Source organism: Pelecanus crispus, chromosome 3 (assembly GCF_030463565.1).
Source record: "Pelecanus crispus isolate bPelCri1 chromosome 3, bPelCri1.pri, whole genome shotgun sequence".
In the NCBI taxonomy this organism is placed as follows: Eukaryota; Metazoa; Chordata; class Aves; order Pelecaniformes; family Pelecanidae; genus Pelecanus; species Pelecanus crispus.
The window spans coordinates 131,788,960-131,811,393 of NC_134645.1; the positions used below are offsets into that span (position 1 = coordinate 131,788,960).

The following is a 22,434-nucleotide window of genomic DNA, read 5'->3' on the forward strand; positions in this document are numbered from 1 at the left end:
ATTCCTGCCCGCAGCTGGCTGGAGACATAGAGGTTGCGACACACACTTGTCCTGCTCCCCCACGCAGCTGGTGCTACCTTCTCCAAACTCCTCGAATTAAGAGATGCATGAACGCTTCCCCTGCTCTCTTTGCACAGAAACAAGCTCGAGCAGCAGCATTTCACACGTTTTATTAAGCAGGTAACCCTCCCGCGCTCGCTTCCCCTGCAGCACGACACCTTACGTGCTGGGGGAAACGCTGCCACGAGTCAGTCGTTTTAAGACATCTCACACTCTGTGCATAAATTTAGCAACTACTTGTATTAAGGCTTCCACCCCGCCTTTGACAGTGCACACAGAGCGGAGAGCTCCGAGTTACGTACCCACGCATCAGGGAGAAGCCAGCCATCTTTATATTAATTAAACCTTTTAAAGAAATTAAGTTACTTGCAATAAAATTTAGTTTCAGAAGAACCCAACCTACCTGAAATCCAAGTGAGGTTCCACAGCATACACTAAAATATAACACAACTCAATATAACACAACTCTGTACACAAAGTGACACATTCTCCTCCAGCTCGCTCACAAGAACGAGCGCTCAGCAGGAAAACAGCGTTGAGCCCCGGTAACAACACTTAAGTGTTAATTTAAACATCAAATTACTTTAGGCAATTCAAACAAACTTCAACTTGTACTAATCAAGTTGAATCAGTTGCTATAAATAAAATTGTAAACGAGGAAGGTAGGGGTTTGGCAGTATTTCGTTGCAAACAGCTTGCCGTCGGGCGTCGGGTCGGAGAAGGCGATTTCGTCGGTGCTCAGGTAGCTGCCGTACATGAAGGTGCTCCTGAAAGAGAGAGCAGAGCTATCGGTGCGCTGCGACCAGCCGGCTGCTTTATCCGATTCCTAAAGTGCGCCGCAGGGGTGTTCCCCCCCAGCCCTCCTCCGCAGGGAGCGGTTATTTCTTCTGTCGCTTTGCTTTCAAAGCGGAGAAGCAGTTTGTCCTCTTGGATTCTGGCGTAATCAGGAATCGGGAGGCATTTTAAAATTAGCAAGAAGGATGACGTCGGACCGAATACAGGCAGAAAACCCCCAATACAGTTTTACATGGAAACCCAGAGGTTTCAGTTAAATATCTTGGAGCAGTTCCCGGGTGAAGTCCACCACGGCGGTGCCAGGACGCTCGTGGGCACACACAGGTGACCCGGCTCCAGCTGGCTCACCCGTCCCGTGGGTTTGGAAGGCGTCAGGGAGGTAGCACATCCACTGGCACATCAACCACTAACCACAGGAGGAAGCGGAGCCTGAACACTGGCTGATGGATTTTCAGAATACTGAGCTCCAGATACAGACATGTACGGTTATATGAAAATACATACATACGTACTCATATATGGCTGCATGTGATATACATACAGCAAGCAGATCACAAAACCATTGAATCGGTTGGGTTGGAAAAGACCTTGAAGATCACCCAGTCCAACCATTAACCTAACACTGCCAAGTCCACCACTAAACCAATTAAGGGCAGACAAAGAATTAATTTCATGTTGCCTGGCTTGGGGGCTGCATTATTTATAATGAAAGTAAAACCGGGAATCACTAAGGTTGGAAAGGCCCTCTAAGATCATCAGCCCAACCATCAACCCAACACCTCCATGCCCACTAAACCATGTCCCCAGGTGCCACCTCTGCCCGTTTTTTGAACGCTTCCAGGGCTGGGGACTCCCCCACCTCTCTGGGCAGCCTGTTCCAATGCTTGACCACTCTTTCCATGAAGAAATTTATAGAATCATGGAATCATAGAATCGTTGAGGTTGGAAAAGACCTTTAAGATCATCCAGTCCAACCATTAACCTAACATTACCAAGTCCACACTAAACCAATCAAGGGTTGGGCTCTTCTCCCAAGGAACAAGCGATAGGATGAGAGGAAATGGGCTCAAGCTGCACCAGGGGAGGTTTAGATTGGATATTGGGAGAAATTTTGTCCCGGAAAGAGTGGTCAAGCATTGGAACAGGCTGCCCAGAGAGGTGGGGGAGTCCCCAGCCCTGGAGGGGTTCAAAAAACGGGCAGAGGTGGCACCTGGGGACATGGTTTAGTGGGGCGTTGGGTTGATGGTTGGACTGATGATCTTAGAGGGCCTTTCCAACCTTAGTGATTCCTGGTTTTACTTTCATGAAAAAACAATGCAGCCCCCAAGCCAGGAAACATGAAATTAATTCTTCCTCTGCCCTTAACTGGTTTAGTGGTGGCCTTGGTAGAGTTAGGTTAATGGTTGGACTGGGTGATCTTCAAGGTCTTTTCCAACCCAAATGGTTCTATGATATAAATGTATCCCTTTCCATACGTTCCTTCTAACCACTTTTTGCTGCAATCATCATTTTGCGCCCCCTCCAAGCACAAATCCCAGCTGGGATCCTGGCTCCCCACCACCCTCCTGCCACTCCCTACCTGACCACGTCCACCATGCGACGGGCGATGCCCTTCCTGCGCCTCAGGCCGAACACCCAGATCCTGCTGATGCCGCAGATGGCGGGCTCCGGCTCGCTGGAGCAGCGCCAAGCCCGGTGGTGCTGCAGGACGTCCTGGCCGAGGGACGGCACGGCTCCCGGCTCAGACAGCACCCGGAAAGCCTGCAGGGATGAGCAGAGGCATCAAATTGCTCCTTCCTGACGGGATGCGGAGCCACCGACCTTCCCGTGCTCCCAGCTTTGCCTTCTGCTGTCTCTGACAGGGCAAAGCAGCACCCAAACCAGGGTCAGGTGGAAGCTCGCCGCAGTATCGGCCGGGCAAGCTCGACTAACTCCTGCCAGCACCATCTCACCCTGACAAAAGCACAAGCTTTTCCTTAATTTCTTTTTGTTGTTGGGTTTTTTTGGCTGGGTTTTTTTTGGCTGGGTTTTTTTTTGTCCATTTGGGTGTTATTTCCTTAGTTTTATGTCCCCCCCATCCCATGCTAAGCCAGGATTTCCAATACACAGGCTTACGCCCGTCATTAGCCCGCAATTTCACCCCCTCCCCATAGAATTAATTCCACCTACCTGCTTGATGGATTCAGCCACCAAGCACCCAACGACCATCTTCTCATTGGACACAAACAAGTACATTTTAGTCTTGTCTGGGCAGCTCAAAGAAACTTGCTTAAATCCCAGTTCGTTATCTACAATTTCTCGCACATCTTCTGCCTAAGAAAACAAAACCGGAGAGAGACGCGTTAGGAACTAACGCACACGTTCTTTGGGGTGAAAGCTGTCAGAAAGGGGACTCGTTCCGCCCAAATAAGCCTGCGCTTACGCGAGGTCAGGCTCTAACTGTGTAGGGAACGTTAAAAGACCAGGCGCTCGCTGGTGTCTTCATCCCTCTATGCCTCTCGCCAAGCGCACCTGCCTCTCGCCCCTGTTCCTTGGGACGGAAAGGATTGGGTTATGTCGGTCATTTAAGAACAAGAGCTTCAGCGCAGGGAGCAGGGTTAGGATCATCGAATCGTTTAGGTTGGAAAAGACCTTGAAGATCATCCAGTCCAACCATTAACCTAACACTACCAAGTCCACCACTAAACCAATTCAGGGCAGAGGAAGAATTCATTTCATGCTTCCTGGCTTGGTGGCTGCATTATTTTTTAATGAAAGTAAAAACTAGGAATCACTAAGGTTGGAAAGGCCTTCTAAGATCATCAGTCCAACCATCAACCCAACACCCCCATGCCCACCAAACCATGTCAGGGTGGGTGTCCACAGCAACCCGGATTGCTGCCATGAGCCCACTCAGCTCTCCTGTTCGCCCTGCGTGCTGGCAAGCCATGTGTGATCACACACTGAGCTAGTTCCGAGAGCTGAGCCAGCAGAAAGCTGATCTACAATATAAACCCCAAAATAAACAAACATGTACCTTCTTGACGGCGTATTTTGGGTCATTTGGAAGAATCAAGACGATTTTCCCATCCCAGAACTCTGCCACAACCCGTTCTTTCTTCCAACCCTGCCACAGAGGGGAAAAAAAAAAACCAACCAACCCCAAACAAACAACAAGTTAGTGGTCTAGCAAGAGAGGGGATGTGATTCAGTGCCAACTCTGGCAGATGAAGCTGTAATCTGAACTGCTTCAGCCTGCAGGAATAAAGTCAAGTCACATTCATCAAACTGATGAAGGCAGACATTTGCTGGAACTGCCTAACTTACACTTTAACCTCCCCTCTGGACGACAAAATTTGCCCGCAGCTGTCTCAACTTTGTACCTGGATATCGCCCACCGCTTCCCCACCCCGCTGTCTTCTTCAGCTGAGCCGCGAGCGCAGCCATCGCCTTACCACGTATCTGAGCGCCTCGAGGAATCTCTCGTGGTGCTGGATGTGCTGGGCTTCATCCTCCGGGCTTGCGGCCGTGTAGATCATGCCGCACGACTTGCAAACTACGGCACCAAAATGCTTCTGCCCAGCATCCTAGTGAGAAACAGAGCCAGCTAAGCGCTTCTGAAGCTGTTCAAAACCACATTCGGTTTAAGGAACGAGGTTGAGAACTGGTTCTAGTAACAATCATCAAGGATTCGAGTATTTGTTTTCATTTGAATTTGGGAAAAGGAGGACGAGCTTTTGCTTATTTGCAGAATATTCGGAGCTACAGAGCATAAATTATCCAGGGAACAGGATGAATGCATTATTTGGAACGAGCCTTGAAATAGATCAGCAACACCCTCACTGAGGAAACAATGTAAAAGAGCACTGCAAAAAAAAAAATCCAAAGGAAAACTCTGTACAGTCTTTTCATCAGTTATCTGAGAAAGAATTTCACGTTTATCAGTACACAGGGAAGGGAAAAGAAGGAACTGAATGCCAGATGTGCAAGCAAACAGCGGATCGCTCTCCCAGTAGCGAGGGGAAGCGAAGCCTCGTTTGTTAAGGACCCATCTTCTTCCCCTGCGCTGGCTGCTACTGTGGCAGCCGCTTTCCCTTCCCCGCGTCCCCAGGTCGGGCTTCCCCCCGTGTCACAGCACCCACAGGCTGTCCCTTGTGGGCCCGGCGGTCAGACACGCAGCCGAGCTGTGCCGGGGCAGGGCTGGAGCTCGCGGCTCGCCCGCCAGCCGCGTTCAGGGCGGCGATGACTGTACGTGCCGCTCCTTTCCTCTCAGCGCAGGCACTCATCCGGCTTTCTCCCTTCCACAGGGACCAGTTTTCAAAACACTAAAAAAAAAATTTCTATCTGTGAGGTCTCAAATTTGACAGAAATCATCCAAATAACTCAAAAGGTGCTTGAAAGGGCAGATCAGCAGATGAGAATGATCACACAAGCCCTGCTCCCTCAGGAAACAGGCTTGAAAAAGTCTGCGTGTCACCACATGAGAGCAAATGGTCTACTAAAAAAAATTACTCATCGCTAAGGGTGTGTTTTCTGGAAATTGCAGACGTGTGATGGCTACACGACACGTGAGCCTCAGTAACGCCGTTTGGCCTCCTCCTGTGCCAAAAAAATCAGTACTTCACACTGAAGGGTAACAGCAGGAAGGCAGACGCGGGGCTACCAAAGAGGCACCCGCTCGTTAATGGAGCGAGCTCCGTTCGGGCTCGGCTCTGGGTCGCAAACTCCTGCTCCCGTGCTGCCCTGGCTGACGTTTGCCTCTGTGGTTGCGGTGCTGCGCTGACTCTGCTCGCACAGCGGGCCAGGAAGCTGTGGGAAGGGAAAATTATCCAGCCAAATTCACTCCTATAGCACCCATACAGCCTTGGCTGAGTTTCCTTTTGTTTGGGTTTTTGGGTTTTTTTTTTGTGGTGGGTTTTTTTTTTTTTTTAAATATTATGTTCCATAAATCTCTTTTGAATTCTAAAATGTAATAAAGCGCTAGTCCCAGGGAAACCGTAACAACTATTTCCTAGCTACCACCCTGTCCTAGCCTAGCGCTAAGTACGTTAATCACTGCCCCGTTACGGTCATTGCAGCGCGGTTGGTTTGAGGTTTACACGTAAGGAAATCTACTTATGGGTTAGCCTGAATACATATTTCTTATTTCCTCACCACCAAGTCACCCCGAGGACCCAGCGCGCCCCGAGGAGAACCTTACAATGATCATCTGATCTCTGGAGCGCTTGCAGAGCTCTTTCGCCTTCTTGCTTTTCTGTGAGGTGTGAGATGTTTTTGCAGGTGGGCTGGACCCAAACGGCGAAGTCAGTTCATCCAGCACAGCCTGCGGCCTGAAAATCATTTCAGAAAGATGAAAATTAATTGCTTGCAGACAAAAGTTAACGTTACACATCAGATACCAGGGCAGGGGGAGTGACTCTTATTACGGAACATCCCAAACGAAGCCAGGGACAGCAAAGCCTGTGAGAGCCAAGGTGCCAGCTCCTCCGGGGGAGGGAGGGAAGGAGAGGGGCTCTAGGAAGAGCCACAATTGCATCAGAAGTTAAATAACTCTTGATTAAGCACCTCTCCCACTTCCACAGCCATCCTATTTCCAGGATACTGGAAATTCAGCAGCTCCTTGGACAAAGGGATACACAACAAAGCGAGAAGCAGAGGGCTAGGTCCGTGAAGCACGGAAGCTGCGGGTGAAGAAACAGGTGCCTAAGTCCAGCAGCTCCCTCCTCGAACCACCGCTTACGTGCATCTAGGCATCCAAAACGCTCCTGCGCCGGCTCGGAGTTTTGCGGCAGGAAGCTGCCCAGCTCCGGCAATCTTGCACCCGAGTCTAACTGGGATGTGAAAAACCCAAAGTCTCCCCTAAACAGTCCCACAGACACGCTCCTAGGATCATCGAAGCGTTTAGGTTGGAAAAGACCTTTAAGATCATCCAGTCCAACCATTAACCTCACACTACCAAGTCCACCACTAAACCAATTAAGGGCAGAGGAAGAATTAATTTCATGTTTCCTGGCTTGGTGGCTGGATTATTTTTCAATGAAAGTAAAAGTAGGAATCACTAAGGTTGGAAAGGCCCTCTAAGATCATCAGCCCAACCGTCAGCTGTCCTGGGTTTGGCTGGGATAGAGTTAATTTTCTTCCTAGTAGCTGGCATAGTGCTGGGTTTTGGATTTAGTAGGAGAAGAATGTTGATAACACACAACATTGTGTTTAGTTGTTGCTAAGTACTGCTTATGCCAGTCAAGGACTTTTCAGCTTCCCATGCTCTGCCAGGGGCACAAGAAGCTGGGAAGGGGCACAGCCAGAAGAGTTGATCGCAACTGCCCCAAGGGCCATTCCATACCATCCGGCGTCATGGGCAGTATAGAAACTGGGGGGGTTGGACGGGGAGCAGCGATCGCAATTGCATTGTGCATCACTTGCTTTGGATATTATTATTATTATTATCATTATTATTATTATCATTACCATTTTACTTTATTTCAACTATTAAACTGTTCTTATCTCAACCCAGGAGTGTTTCTCCCTCTTACTCCTCCAATTCTCTCCCCCATCCCATTGGGACGGGGGCAGTGAGCGAGCGGCTGCGTGGTGCTGAGCTGGGGCTGGGGCTAAACCACGACACGACCCAACACCCCCATGCCCACTAAACCATGGCCCCAAGTGCCACCTCTGACCATTTTTTGAACCCCTCCAGGGATGGGGACTCCACCACCTCTCTGGGCAGCCTGTTCCAATGCTTGACTGCTCTTTCCGTGAAGAAATTTCTCCCAATATCCAGTCTAAACCTCCCCTGGCGCAGCTTGAGCCCATTTCCTCTCATCCTATCGCTTGTCCCTTGGGAGAAGAGCCCGACCCCCCTCCCTGCCCCCTCCTGTCAGGGAGTTGTAGAGAGCGATCAGGTCTCCCCTTAGCCTCCTCTTCTCCAGGCTGAACACCCCCAGCTCCCTCAGCCGCTCCCCACCAGCCCTGTGCTCCAGACCCTTCCCCAGCTCCGTTGCCCTTCTCTGGACACGCTCCAGCACCCCAATGTCTTTCTTGGAGCGAGGGGCCCAAAACTGGACACAGCATTCCAGGTGTGGCCTCACCAGCGCCGAGTGCAGGGGGACGATCCCTGCCCTGCTCCTGCTGGCCACACTATTCCTGACACAAGCCAGTATGCTGTTGGCCTCCTTGGCCACCTGGGCACACTGCTGGCTCATGTTCAGCCGCTGTCGACCAACACCCCCAGCTCCTTTTCGGCCAGGCAGCTTTCCAGCCACTCTTCCCCAAGCCTGCAGCGCTGCATGGGGTTGTTGTGACCCAAGTGCAGGACCCGGCACTTGGCCTTGTTGAACCTCACACAGTTGGCCTGGGTCCATGGGTCCAGCCTGGCCAGGTCCCTCTGCAGGGCCATCCTACCCTCCAGCAGATCGACACTCCCACCCTAAGTGTCCTAACTTGTTTAACTTGTGCATAAAGTTACAGCTACGATCACGCACCTAAAAAATGCCTATCCTCCGATGGGTAGAGGAGCCCTGTGGGTTTGTGAAGTCCCCAGCGGATCAAAGGGCTCGGGGAGATGAAGGCAGGGAGATGTGGCTACGAATAGCTGGGAACGTCAGCGCAGCAGGCAGAGGGAGCATGCGCCTCGCTGCGTGACCACACTGCAACCCACGGCACCACAGCTGTCGTGGTTGAGCCCCAGCCAGCAGCTCGGCACCACGCAGCCGCTCGCTCACTGCCTCTGCCCCGGTGGGATGGGGGAGAGAATCGGAGGAGTGAGAGTGAGAAACACTCCTGGGGTGAGATAAGAACAGTTTAATAGTTGAAATAAAGTAAAATAGTAATGATAATAATAACAATATCATAATTATAATAATAATATCCAAAGCAAGTGATGCCCAATGCAATTGCTCACCACCAGCTGACCAATGCCCAGCCAGTTCCCAAGCAGCGATCGCTGCTCCCCGTCCAACCCCCCCAGTTTCTATACTGCCCATGACGCCGTATGGTATGGAATGGCCCTTGGGGCAGTTGGGATCAACTGTTCTGGCTGTGCCCCCTCCCAGCTTCTTGTGCCCCTGGCAGAGCATGGGAAGCTGAAAAGTCCTTGACTAGCACAAGCAGTACTTAGCAACAACTAAAAACATCAGTGTTATCAACATTCTTCTCCTACTAAATCCAAAACCCAGCACTATGCCAGCTACTAGGAAGAAAATTAACTCTATCCCAGCCGAACCCAGGACAACAGCTTGGCCTGAGCAGCTCAGGGATCCGCGCCAGACTTCTGGACAGTGTGATACTCAGCAAGGATAAGGGTCCTACCCTGCCAGAGTCAGCATCGTCTGAAATCACCTTACAAAGCTTGAAGCGTTTTGCGAGGAAAGCTGACGACAGAGCGTGCACCACATCAGCACCGCTCTCCCCTCAAGGGGAGGGAAAAAAAGGAAAAAAAAGGCAGAAAGTGAAAAATTGAACTCTGATAACATGCAAAGCTTTTCGTCGAGGTTTTGATCAAGGTTCACAAGAACTTGTGACAGTGTTTTGGCCGAGACCCACCATAGCTTGGACTCAAGCCCGACTCCTGGGGTCCCAAGACCCCTTCCGCACACAGTCGCTGCTCCAGCAGCACAAGTCCCAGCCCCTGATGCCAACACCACCTTTAGACCAGGGCATCGACACCCTGGATCTCAGGGAAACCCTCGGTGCTGGGGCTAAGCTCTCCTCTGCCACCTAGCAGGGACAGCTTCCCAAAAAGGGGAGCAGACCAAAGCAAGGCCAAGAGGAATTTTTCATATTCAGAACCAGACGTGGAGGCTTTATATGAATTTTTAAGTTTACAACGTGGGCTTCAGCTACAGGGAAGCAGATTGTTAGGGGTGTTAATAATTGCACGGTTTTTCTAACCTACCTTTAGACTTCTGTATGCAAGGTGGCATTTCTTAAGCAATCTTAGAGTGGGAAATTGTTAACTATTGCGCAGTGAACCTTAACATGGAACTAATTTAGAGATACACCAAACAATTTCATAGATTTGGATACTAAGGAGAATTTCCAAAGCAGAGATTTCGTGTAGGAAAAGCTTGTGCTCATCAGCTTCCCAAGAGACAACTGCAAATGCAAGGCTGATTCTCAGTTAATCACAAACACCAGGATTTCCACGCATTCCAGGGTTCCACTTGTACCACGGAAGGTATTTGAGAAGCCACATGAGGAAGCAAAGCAAATATTGCAATCAGATCTCTCTTTCAACACTTCTGTGGCAGAGGACTACAGTAGCACGACAAGCCTTGGAAGGTTTATTTTGGCTCTTTTAGGAGCAATTTTAAGTGGGTTGGTTTGGTTTTTTTTTTATGGTCGCAACAAAGTCGGCTCAGAATGCTTTTACTGTTAACAAAATGTATCAAGAAGTTGATTCAATATGGGAGAGGGATTAGCAGCTTTGGTTCTTGCGTGGGAAAAGAAGTCTTTTTCCACTAGAGGTCTATGAGTACGACAGCAAATTAATTGAAGAAATAAAACTAATCAGAAGTACAGGCATCGGATAGTACAATTACACCTTACGACTAAAGAGTCCCAGTGCTTGCAAATAATTTATCAAGCACGCTTTTTACAGAATCAAAAAGCAAAAGCTTCACACTCTTGCGCTTCGTTTTCATCACGCCGAATATCAAACATCGCCCGGCAGAGTTACGACAGACCCACTCGGGCGAGCACGGGAAAGGGGAAGAGGAGCGGGTGCTTCCGTGCATCCTTTTCACCCATTTTTATTACGATTTCTGCCTCGTCTTCGGCGCCTAGATCAAAACTCCTGAGCATGCCGCTACCTAGTGCTGCTTTACGAAAATTTCTCCGGTTAAAAAAAGCACGATACAAAATACATCTGACCAGTGCAGTTACTGAGCTTTGCGCTTCAGGTGATTTCCGTCTAGCACACGGATACTGCTCGGAGTGCTAAGTGAAGATGTCAGTCAGCGTTAGCCACGGCACTGTAATATTTACAGAAGCGTATCACAGGAAGAGTTACTACGGAAAAAGCGACGACCCTGATGGCAGAGATCAGTTTGACACTAAATTTAAGGAACACGGGTATTCTACACCCCCAGCACAAGGCAGGTAAACAAGCCTGCGGAACTCTTCAGCTCCGCACAACTTTAATAAGCCAGTGCCTTCCCAAAAAGTGAGCCATTTCAACAGTTTAAAAATTAACACTGTAGGCTTAACTGGTAAAGGAGGTTGAGTGTGACAGACAGAGAAGTTGCCAGTTCTTGCAAAAGCCAGACTGGCCTGAGCAGATTTACTGACCTGCCCCAGCAGCCTCTCCAGCGTTACTCAACGAGGGACCCGCAGTTTAACTGGCCCAGGTTAAACGTAGAGGCGAATTTTCACGCGCTGTAGCTGACGTACCCAAATTTAGCTCAAAAAGTTGCTTGCAACACAGAATTGCTTCAAGCACGGCAAGAAACACTCACGCCAGAGGCATCGCTGCCGTACGGGGGGGGTGATGCGGGTGTAGTAAACTCACGAACACGCCTGTTTGCTGCCTACAGCGCAGACTTAAACGGATTTACAGAAACCCATGCCATTTATTAGACTCTAGCGAGGGACAGCAACGCCTCCCTGCTTGTTGTGTGGCCCGCAGGCAATGTTATACTGTGCCGCTGCACTTGCCAAACTGTTTGAGTAAAAACAACTCGTTTTGGCAACTCTGGTACCAATTCAAAGTCCGTAGTTAGCGCTGTTGAGGGTCTCTGGCTGATGGGAGGTCCCGGTCCCTGATGAACGGCCAGTAAAGACTGAGAGTTACTGCTCATTATGGACGCTCCAGGTATGGAGACAGAGGACACGCAGAAGTAGTATAAATAAATAAAAACCCCTCTACGTGGCTCAAACACCACCAAGGCTGTGCCATTCTTGGTGATGAATATATCCTGAAACAGTCCCTCTTGTTCTAATGATTTTAGCATTAGCAACAGCTAAGAGAAAACCATTATTTCCTTTTTATTTCAAAAAGTAAAGCCCATCAGCTCAATCATACGTACAAATTCACAAGTAAAATGTACTACAGCCAGTAAGCAAACATGTATTTCCTTATTCGCAGGCTAGAATCTCCCTAAACCAACGCATATTTAATCTTTCATCTTCTCTTATTTAAAAAAAAAAAAAAAACCACAAACAAACCCAAAACACCCTCAGACTCCCAAAACCTTACAAGGATTGGGAGAAAGCTAAGCTATTGTTTTTAGCACTAGTATAATTTCTTTAAAAAAAAAAAAAACAACCCCTGATTCTGCAGATATGACACTTCTGATTATTCTTGGAGAGCGCTAGCAGAGGTTAACCTACCTTTTCTTGCTGGTAGGGCGAGCGCTGAATATGGGGTAGACAACAGCATTTGAAGGAGATGCTGGAAAAGACGAGAGAAGTTAGTGTGGTTTAGAATCCTTTTTAGTTGCAGAACACATCGATACAGGGAAACAAATTCAAGCAATGAGACTTCAAAAAATGACACACAACGGTGACATTGAACTCTATAGACAAGAGCTTAGAAGAGTACCGGGAAGCTGTCGATGCTGCAGGACATAAAGGTTACGTCCATGAGTGGTATCCAGCCATAATTACCTTCAATCCACTTCAGTGACATTGATCAGGCTACCTGGCGCTCTCCCTTCTCCCATTGGAGTTGTAAAGAATGCTATCAAGCAGAAATTTCTGCTGCAGTAGTTTAGCATTTCCTTGGCTTTTAATTAAGAGTGTTAATCAAGCAGAGGTTTCTCCATTTTCCATTATTTTGGCCAAGGCAGCCCGAACCTAGAGCTTCTTCATCCTTGAGAAGCTGGGAAATGACAGGCTCAGCACCAGGCTACAGCACAAAAGCTGCAAGTTTTAGGATAACTTAGCAAAGACTTGGGTAAGTAAAACCGAGCCAATTGTTAGTTAGGCATATATTTTCCCCTCAAGCGCAAAAAGTTTAGGTGCTAGACTGCTTTATGCTCTCATATTTTGACTGCACTCACAAAGAGACAGAGAATTCTTCGGAATTACAGAAACATAGTAAAGTACATCAGCAGAAAAATGGCCTTAACGGCCTCCAAAAAAACATACCAGGAAGATGAACCAGTCGTTTCTAGGAACTGGGACACAATAAAAAAGTCTTTTGTTAGTATCAGTAGTGGAAAAAAGCTTGTGAGGAGTCACGAAGAAGATGCTAATAAGCAATGAAAAGCCTACAGCTTCCTAGAAATGCAGGATCTTAGAGGGCCAAGACACTTCTTGGGAAAGGGCGCAGCAGGCAATTAATGTCAGGCAATCCTTGGGAATGCGATGGCAACAGCTTTATAAACAGGTGGAAAACACAGTGAGAGGAGTCGTTCATACAGAGCCGGAGATAGCGGAAAGAAAAGTGGCTGGCAGCGCAGAGCGTGCCACTCCTCAGAACGAGGAGAGAAAGTGCAGCAGAGAAAGGGTGACCTTCAAGAAAACCGGCTTCACGAAGTGCCAAAAGCGGATAAATAAGTTCCCATGTGAAGCAAGACTTAAGGGGAGGGGGGGAAAGCTCAGGAGTGCTGGCGATTTCTTCAAGAAACAGATTAAGACCAGATGTGCCAGAAAGAAGCGGAGTAAGAGACAAACACGGCTAAATCACGACTTTTTCCTCTCACTGGAAAGTCAAGGAATCACAACAGGAGTAGGAACCGGGGGAAAGCCGAGCAGCAACGTGAAGGACGGAAAGCAGAAATGCCAAACTGCAAAATGAGCTCTACCTGGGAAGGCCACGGTACCAGGAAAGCAAGGGGAAAACCCAGAAGTTTTTTCAGCTACCAAGAGAGGAGGAAACACTGAAACCAGATTAAAACAATGGCAAAACATTCAGTGCCTTTTTATTTCAGTCATCAATAAAAGAATTAGTTGTGATGAGATCGTTAGCACGATGAAGACACGAAGGAGATATGAACTTCCACAGCTGGGGAAAGATGTAGAGACAGCTCTCGGATAAATTAGACTTTTTCAGACTAGCAAGGACTTAATTAAATGAATTAACCCAGGGCTGCCGAGGCTAGAATAGCAAATGCTGCCTATTTTTAAAAGGGAAAAACAGAGAAAGCAGGAAATTAGGATAAAATAACACACCCTCAACTTCTGCAAACATACTGGCACATGTTAGTGCATACTTGGAAGATGAGAGAGCAGGTAGAGGCCAACAAATTATTTTGCCTTAATAAAATAATATTCAACCAACATATTTTCTTTTTCTTAACACTTGCTATTCTGAAGAGGAATAATTATAGATGTCTTAAAATTAATATATAACATCTGAAATTTCCCTTGTGTTAGTAGGGAAAAATGGTGTCTGTAAACCAACCATATGCAAAGGGGAAAAGTTGACTGGGGAGAAAAAAAACCCCAATCATATTCAAAGAATTCTTGTTAATAATTCACTGTATGAATTCCTTCCTTCCTGCTAATTAGAGCTGGTAAGGCTGGGGTGCAGTTCTGTTTGGGAGTACCACACCAGGAAGGACGTGGCTCAGTCTGGAGAAAACAAAGAAATGAAAAAGTGAGATGCCTAAAAATCAAGATTTGAAAAGGAAGGCTGAAAGAATCGGGGTAACCGTCCAGGGAGAAAAGAATGGGGGAAAACCTAATAGAGTTCAAATACAGCAGTTTCCCAAATCTTACTGGGAATGGGCTATGTAGTAAAGCAAAGAGGAAAGATAGGTTAGGCATCAGGATAAAAACAATTTACATACTGCTTAACGTTAAAACAGATTTGTCAGGGAGACAGCTGAATCTCCATCGTTACCGTCCAGCTTATTAAAACACAAAACAATAGGACAAGATGGGAATTCAGCGGAGCTGATCCTGCTGGGGAAAAGCAGGAAACCTGAGAGATTTTCAAAGTCTCTTCCGCCTCATTTTCCTACAGCAGCAAAGGTCATGGACCAAGATACGTATAATCCAACTTACCTCGTTTATTCACCTTACGCGAAGGTTGGCTTGAAGGAATAATGCAATCATCTGACTCGGAGGTTGTAGAAGCGATTTCCTCAATATCCTATAAATTAAGACAATTTTTTTTAGGGCAAAAAGAAAACTTGCCAGTTGAAAGCTGCAGAATCGCATATAGTTCAAGTGACCTTCACAACGAGCATTAACTGATGTTACGAAGTGTTACCAACAGCTTGTGTTTTCCAATAACAAACCGCGGCCTTCGCGGACTACCCGGCTCGCCGTTATTAAAGTTACACCTGAACGCCGAATTTGAAAACGCTGCTGAAAACATCGCACCCGGCACTGAGGAAGAATTCATTTCCTGCGGGTTATTTGCAGCCTTCACGAGTACCGTCGACATTTCTCATCTGCCTGCCTTTGCTGTTGACAAACGATGATCATGTTTTTTGCTTCTCTACACCTTAACACCTACTTATGCCCCTGCTTTTGTTTTAGTGCAGGATTTTTTTTTTTTCCCTTCTGTTTTCAAGTAAATCTTAACTGTAGAGGTTTGTATCATTTCTTCACCTTAGTGTTTCTGGGACTCTTGTTTCATTCTCTGTCTACAACTATGCACCTTCACAGCTTTTGGAAGCCTCTCCCAAACGTTCCATAAAAATGAAAGTTTGCCAAACTGATTTTTGCCTTGAACTCTGCTCTTTCTGTATATGACAGCATATTATTTCCCATCTCATCAGGAACCCTAGACAGTCACCCGGTAAAGCAACCGGCCGTAGCAGAATCTGAGGCTGGATCAAGGCCAAACGTGGTCTGTATTCAGTTTGCAGCAACAAAGTCACCAAGTTCCCTGTTCAAACGCTCCGTGCTTCTGGTTAACCTCTGAGAAATAGTTTGCCAACACACAAAAAATTCCCATCACTGCAGACTCAAATGCTTTCAAGTTATATATATATCTTTTTTTTTTTTTACTGCACGTGCAAGTTTAGATCGCACAACCTAACATTTGTGTTTTATTAATGCTGCATTGTAAAAACATATTGACAATCAAGTCAGGAATGTGAGAGAGAGACTAAAATGGTGCAGGTGAACAAAGGAAGCAATAAAGTGTCCTTTACTGAGCCGACACAGGAATATAAAACACATTAGCCCTATAAAACCAGCTTCCCATCTTGTTCACTGCTTCCTTTCAACGCCCAGTATAAAATACTACGGTAGTATTCCACTGGCTTTTCCTGCTTTCCTAGATTTCAGACGCCAGAATGCAAGAGCAAAATATGACATTAAGCGTTATGAAATAGTTGGCGAACCTGTTCCGAGTTTGTATTTTACTGCTGCGCCCGTTCCGTTGCCACCCTTACCTTTCACACCTAAGCCCTGCGTTAGAAAGCGAGCTCCACATCCCCAGCAAAACAATTCTCTGGGAAATCATAAAACTAAAAGCGAGGTCTGGCAAGCATTAACTGGTTGGCAATAAGGGAGACTCATTGAGAAGTTTAACCATTCCAGCACTGCTAAAGATATTTGCAGAAGAATCAAATATATGTTTTAAAAAACCAAAGCAAACCAACGCTTTTCTATCACCAGGAGTATTCGCTGCTAAGGTAGCAACAGATAAAAATGGCTTTTAACTCTTCAGTGATGTACAAGAAGGTTACAGTTCTTCAAACACAGACTAGGTCAGAAAACTCATTCTTGTTTTGTGAAAGCATGAGAAACCGGGGCTTAGTCTCACTTCCTTGGAGAAGGGAGCTGCAGAGCTAGCACACACAGTTCCTGCTGCAAAAAGAATCACTACAAAGATAACCCCGGAGCAGACCGCAGCCTGCTAGCGCCGCCTGAATTACAGCACGGGCTGTACCAGCAAGCAACATCTTGCAACCCGGGAGAAATCTCTAAATAAAACCACTCTAGAAACAATTTTGCTTTCTCTCTCCAATTACTTCGCTGGCCGAGAAGCACGTGGCTGGGGAAAAAACAAGAAAGGCTTCAGGGAGTACAGCAGGACCGGTGAGAAGCACCTCCTTCCCCCAGCTTTGAGCGGGGAACGCGTTGAGGACAGAGACGTTACCTAGGGAGAGCGCCCAGGCTGCGGGCTCATCACCTCCCACAAAACTCAGCAAGGTCAGACTTGGCATTTGTATTTATTAAAACAGAAGGGGGGAAAAGAAAATAAAGGACATTTGAAAACTCCTTTTTCAGCTTTGCCCTTTATCACAAAAATAACAGATTATGTTTTGCAAAAACTTCATGCAGGAAGCTTTCCTTTCAGCTGTCATAAATGGAATATTTCACTGCGACCAAGAGCCAGCAACAGACGGAGATGCTGACAAGAACTTCTTGAAAGCTAACCACCTTTTACACCTTCGTAAGGCGGGAATAAATCTGTGAAAGTTTTCCTAGGCAAAAATCGGCTAATATATCTAAAGAAACCGTATGTCCAAATAACTGGAGCACGTATAACTTCCAGCTTGCTCAGCAAGCTCTGCGGGTGTCACCCGAACGCCTCCGCGCGTCCCGGTGACACCTCTACTTACCACGTTCTCTGCATCGCTGTCTCCAGCGGCTGCAGACGTGGAAGTACGAAACGGACCGGAGGCGCTCGCGCTTTTCCGCGGAGATGTTTTTCCTTCACGTGCCGAACCTCTCCCTTGATTTGCGCAGTCTGTAAAGTCCTCCCTGTTTTCATTTTCCTTCTCCTGAGGCACAGAAATACTTCTCAACACACCACCCGCCTCAAGAATTTTGTTTCTATCAGCCGAATTAGACTTTGTAGTTGTCGGTGGTCCGGGCTGATCATTTCCTTGCGGAGATTTGGGGAGACTCTGGAGAGATTTAGGGTCTACAACTGGTTTTTTAGAGTGCGATTTCTTCCTGGCAGAAAAGAACGCCGCTCCCAGCTGGAGTTTCAGGGCCGGTTTGACTGTCATGCTTAAGACTCTGAAGGGTGAATCCATCTTCTTTTTAATTAGGCAATTCACATTCTCTTTCTCCACGCTGGGTTTGCCCGCTGGTATCTCTCCCTTTGCCTTCTTAAGCGTTTTGGGGACAGTTTTGCCATGTTTGGAGCCGGTCGCGTGCTTGGTTGGCTTTGAGCTTGTGTTCCTGCTCGAGTTGACGTTCGTCTTCTCAGTCCTGCTGGCAGCTGGGAGATTTTCACCCCCGTTCCTCTCGCCCAACGAGCGGTTCTTGTTCAGCCGTTTCCTCTCAAGAGGAGTAAGGTATCGCTTTTCTTTGCTGTAAAAAGACACCACAGGCACAAGGGGCTTGTACGAGGAAGCGGTCATTGGGGATAATTTCCTTGCAGAGTCCCTCCGGGCAGCAGTGGGAACGCTGGCTGCCCGGAGGGGTGAAGCATCCAGCCTCCTCGACAGCTTCACCGGGACAGCCTCATTTTCTTTCACCTCATCGCCGGAGCCCGCTGACCATTTTATTTGAGAAGCAAACCAATTATTGTGCGATTTCTTGAGTGGAGACAGCCCTTCAGCAAAGCCTGTCATCGTTTTTTTCACAGGCATCTCAAAGGCTGAGGATGAACTGTAAAAATAATTACGGAGCAAAATGTTACACGTACTACGGAAAGCTTTTCAATTATAGTTTTACTTAAATAACACTTCATTTTCACTCAGCCTAGTTGCCTGTACTGGTATATGCCCTGTAACAAATAGAAATATCAAATACCAAAATGTAATATACAAATATCAAAAGGCCTAAGACAGTCTCGCCATTCTCCATAATATTTTTTTTTTTTTTTTAAAATAGCAAATCTATTTTCCTGCCTGAACTTGTTAAAGCACCGGGAAACAACAGTCATTCTATTTTCTGGAATGCTGCTGACAGGATCAGCGCAATTCATGACTAAGGAGACGGGGGAAAAAAAAAAAAATTTATTTGTTTCAGGCCAACTCTATCAACTCAGATATGTGCCTCTGAACAAGCTTGTGCATCTCCCACCCCTGTATGTAAGACTGATAAAATGGGGGGAATCTTAAAATATTTTACACCAGTTTCTGAAAGGCACGCACTGAAATCTCACCCCGACAGCCATTTCAGAATCTAAAACCTCATCAGGAGATCACTAATAGCTTCTGAACCTACTGCCCAAAAGGAGATAAATATATTTATATGAAGGACACGTTCAGCCATTGCCGGTTGTAACTTATTTGGCGCACAACATGGCGAGGCGTTTCCTCGGCGAGTATTTACACCCTGTCTCAGGAATTTGTCCTTCCAATTCAGAAATCAAACTTCACTCTCGGTCCGTGTCCCCCCCCCCCCCCCCCCAGAATATTTTTGTGGGGGAAGTACAGGACAAGCATGAGAAAAATGTGTTCAGCTGGTAGAGTTGCGAAAGAATGAGAAACAAGCTATTCTTTCGGATTTAAAGCTCAGCTTTTTTTTTTTTCCCCACAGCCAGTGGCTTATCCTCCGCTAGATTTAAGGGGGGAAAAAAAAAAATCTGTAATTTTTTAGGTATACATGACAAAGGAATTATTTTTCTAGAAGGCTATTCAGATAATTTGTGCAGACCGCTGTATTTCCGTACTGTATATCAAAGTCTTTCCAAATGGGAAAGACTGAGGCTTTACCAGAAAGAAATGCAAGTATTGAGGGGCTTTATTTCTTAAAGTTTCTAAACAATCAGTTTTTAGGTTTCTACTGGTTTTGTGACGTACTCAGGGCTAGGTCTGCCCGTGAATGTTACGTACGGGGACATGCGCTTGACAGAGCTGACTACCAAAACATGATATTTTTTTTTTTTCTTTTATTAAAGTAAGGTAATGCCCTAATACAAACTAATGCAACCTACCAAGGTGGGCCTGCGAAGTGTCAGCTCAGCGTAATGGCTTTTTCTCGTGTCTAATTCTGTGCTATGCTACAGATTGAAGATCATCCTTAGCTTCGGTTTCCCTATATATTAGATGAAATCTCTCGAGATGCTCAATACAGTATAAAAAGGATACATGTCACCGAATCATAAACACGGGCTGACGGCACTGCGTCTCAGAACCACCTTAATACTTTTTTCCCACTTGACATTAAAAGCTCTCAAGGATTTTAAACATCTATTTTATTCCATGTGCAGCAATTAAGTTGTTTTTATTAGGGAAAAAACAAAATATCTATGAAAAGTTAACATACCCATCGGTATCAGTAGAACTACGGCTCCTTTTCTGTGGGGTGACAGCTGCCATGTCTTCACCAAAGCACCTACAAGAACACAGTTTTTAAGAGCTTGAGGCAGATTTCCAGTAAAAAAAGGAAACTAAATTAAAAAAAACTTAGCGAAGAAGGAAGAGAAGGTGGGGGACTGGGAAGAAAACACTGGATGGAAGCAGTTCAGGCATGACAGAGACAAGAGCAACACAGGGCTGTGTTTCGGTTGGGCGTAAGCCATAAAACAAGTGCACACAGAAGAGATCTTCCAGGTCAAGTCCAATCCTGTCATCATGGACAAATGCATCCTAAAGTCTCTTTTCTAAAGCAGAGTCAGATAATTCAGAAATGCCACTTTCCGTCTCTCACATTCCTCTCCCAAGGCACGTGGTTCCTAAAAAACCTGCTTGCTCCTGCCTATATCCATGGTCAGTTTATTTCCGGGAGGATTTCACGTTGGCATTTACCTTCCAGCTGAGACAGCTCTTTACCCAACAGACTTTTAGTTTCTCTCCCAGCTCCCTTCTGGCCAAATACCATAAGCCACGCTTTTTTTAGCCTTCATTAACACAGTAGCCATTTAAACCGGTTTAACGCTCGACACTGTTCCATCTCTTCCAGTTTGAGATAATTATCGTAATTTTGTGTTTTGTGGCGTTTCACCGCTGAAACTCCAGCGTGAAAAAATACCCTGTACCCAAGAGAACTAACAATAAATATTCATAAACCCCCTAGAACACCACAAAGAATAATTTATTCAATAATCTGCCGGTAGGGGGAAGTTCCTCCTAACCTGCCCGCGTTAACGCATCGCTGGGATTGGAAAAGCGGTGACTGGTGACAGCCCAGCCGTGACAAGCTGCCGTCAAGCCCAGGAACACCATCGCTCTCTACTACTACCTGACAGGAGGGTGTACTGAATGGGGGTCGGGCTCTTCTCCCAAGGAACAAGCAATAGGATGAGAGAAAATGGGCTCAAGCTGCGCCAGGGGAGGTTTAGATTGGATATTGGGAGAAATTTCTTCATGGAAAGAGTGGTGAAGCATTGGAACAGGCTGCCCAGAGAGGTGGGGGAGTCCCCAGCCCTGGAGGGGTTCAAAAAATGGGCAGAGGTGGCACTTGGGGCCGTGGTTTAGTGGGCATGGGGGTGTTGGGTTGATGGTTGGGCTGATGATCTTAGAGGGCCTTTCCAACCTTAGTGATTCCCAGTTTTACTTTCATGAAAAAATAATCCAGCCAACAAGCCAGGAAACATGAAATTATTCCTCTCCCCTTAATTGGTTTAGTGGTGGAGTTGGCAGTGTTAGGTTAATGGTTGGACTGGATGATCTTAAAGGTCTTTTCCAACCTAAACAATTTGATGATTCTAGGACACAAGTGGTGGCAGAGGATTGAGCCAGGAGCTGCGTAGCTGCAGCAGGAGTTGTACAGCCACAGCACAGAGCAGTGCTGGTGTAGGGGAGCTTCCAGAGAGCGCAGGCAATGCCCGAGAGGCACGGGGCAAGAAGAACGGGCCTTGCAGGTACCCGGGAAGTAAGAGATCAGGTGCAGATGAAAAGAAGATAAGACAAGGCCACGCTGCTGGCAGGACAGTCAAGGTGCACACACAGGGAGGAGCAATCCTTATAATTTGCACAAGTCACCTGAGGATCCCGCAGGCAGCTGCCTGTGGAGCAGCTCTCCGCTGCCGGCCGCAGCCACCCACAACCCTTCCCAAAACACTCCCGGCCCAGTTCCCAGCAAGCCCCTCACCCCTGCACTGCATCAGACCTTCATCCCAGCACGCCCACAGGCACCTGCACCCTACTGGGGCACCAGCCCCTTATCACAGAATCACGGAATGGTTTGGGTGGGAAGGGACCTTTAGAGGCCACCCAGCCCAACCCCTGCAGTGAGCAGGGACAGCTTCAACCAGAGCAGGGTGCTCAGAGCCCCGTCCAACCTGGCCTGGGATGTTGCCAGGGATGGGGCATCTCCCACCTCTCTGGGCAACCTGTGCCACTGCCTCACCACCCTCAGCGTAAACAATTTCTTCCTTAGATCCAGCCTAAATCTATTCTTATTTAGTTTAAATCCATTATCCCTTGTCCTGTGGCTGCAGGCCCTGCTCCAAAGCCTGTCCCCACCTTTCCTGCAGCCCCTTCCAGCAGTGCAGGGCCGCAGGAAGGTCTCCCCGCAGCCTTCTCTTCCCCAGGCTGCACAAGCCCAGCTCTCCCAGCCTGGCCTCAGAGCAGAGCTGCTCCAGCCCTCGGACCATTTCTGTGGCCTCCTCTGGCCCCGCTCCAACAGGTCCCTGTCTGTGCGGTGCTGAGGGCCCCCGAGCTGGGCTCAGGGCTCCAGGGGGGGCTGAGCAGAGCGGAGCAGAGGGGCAGAGCCCCCTCCCTCGCCCCGCTGGCCACGCTGCTGGGGATGCAGCCCAGGATGGGCTTGGCTTTCTGGGCTGCCAGCGCACATTGCCGGCTCGTGTCTGGCTTTTCATCCCCCAGCACCCCCAAGTCCTTCTCCGCAGGG

The 22,434-nt window shown here is 47.5% G+C and overlaps 1 protein-coding gene across 1 annotated transcript; it reads right to left on the minus strand.

Annotated features, from left to right (window-relative positions):
* Nucleotides 1-688: 688 nt before the first annotated feature.
* On the minus strand, nt 689-19,985 carry ESCO2 (establishment of sister chromatid cohesion N-acetyltransferase 2; the record flags this gene model as incomplete). Its single annotated transcript, XM_075708422.1, has 10 exons — nt 689-827; nt 2,435-2,616; nt 3,025-3,168; nt 3,872-3,961; nt 4,290-4,421; nt 6,035-6,164; nt 12,163-12,223; nt 14,785-14,872; nt 17,304-18,303; nt 19,909-19,985. Coding segments are annotated over 10 exons (2,043 nt in total), but the record flags the coding sequence as incomplete, so codon positions are not given.
* Between the last annotated feature and the right edge of the window lie 2,449 nt (nt 19,986-22,434).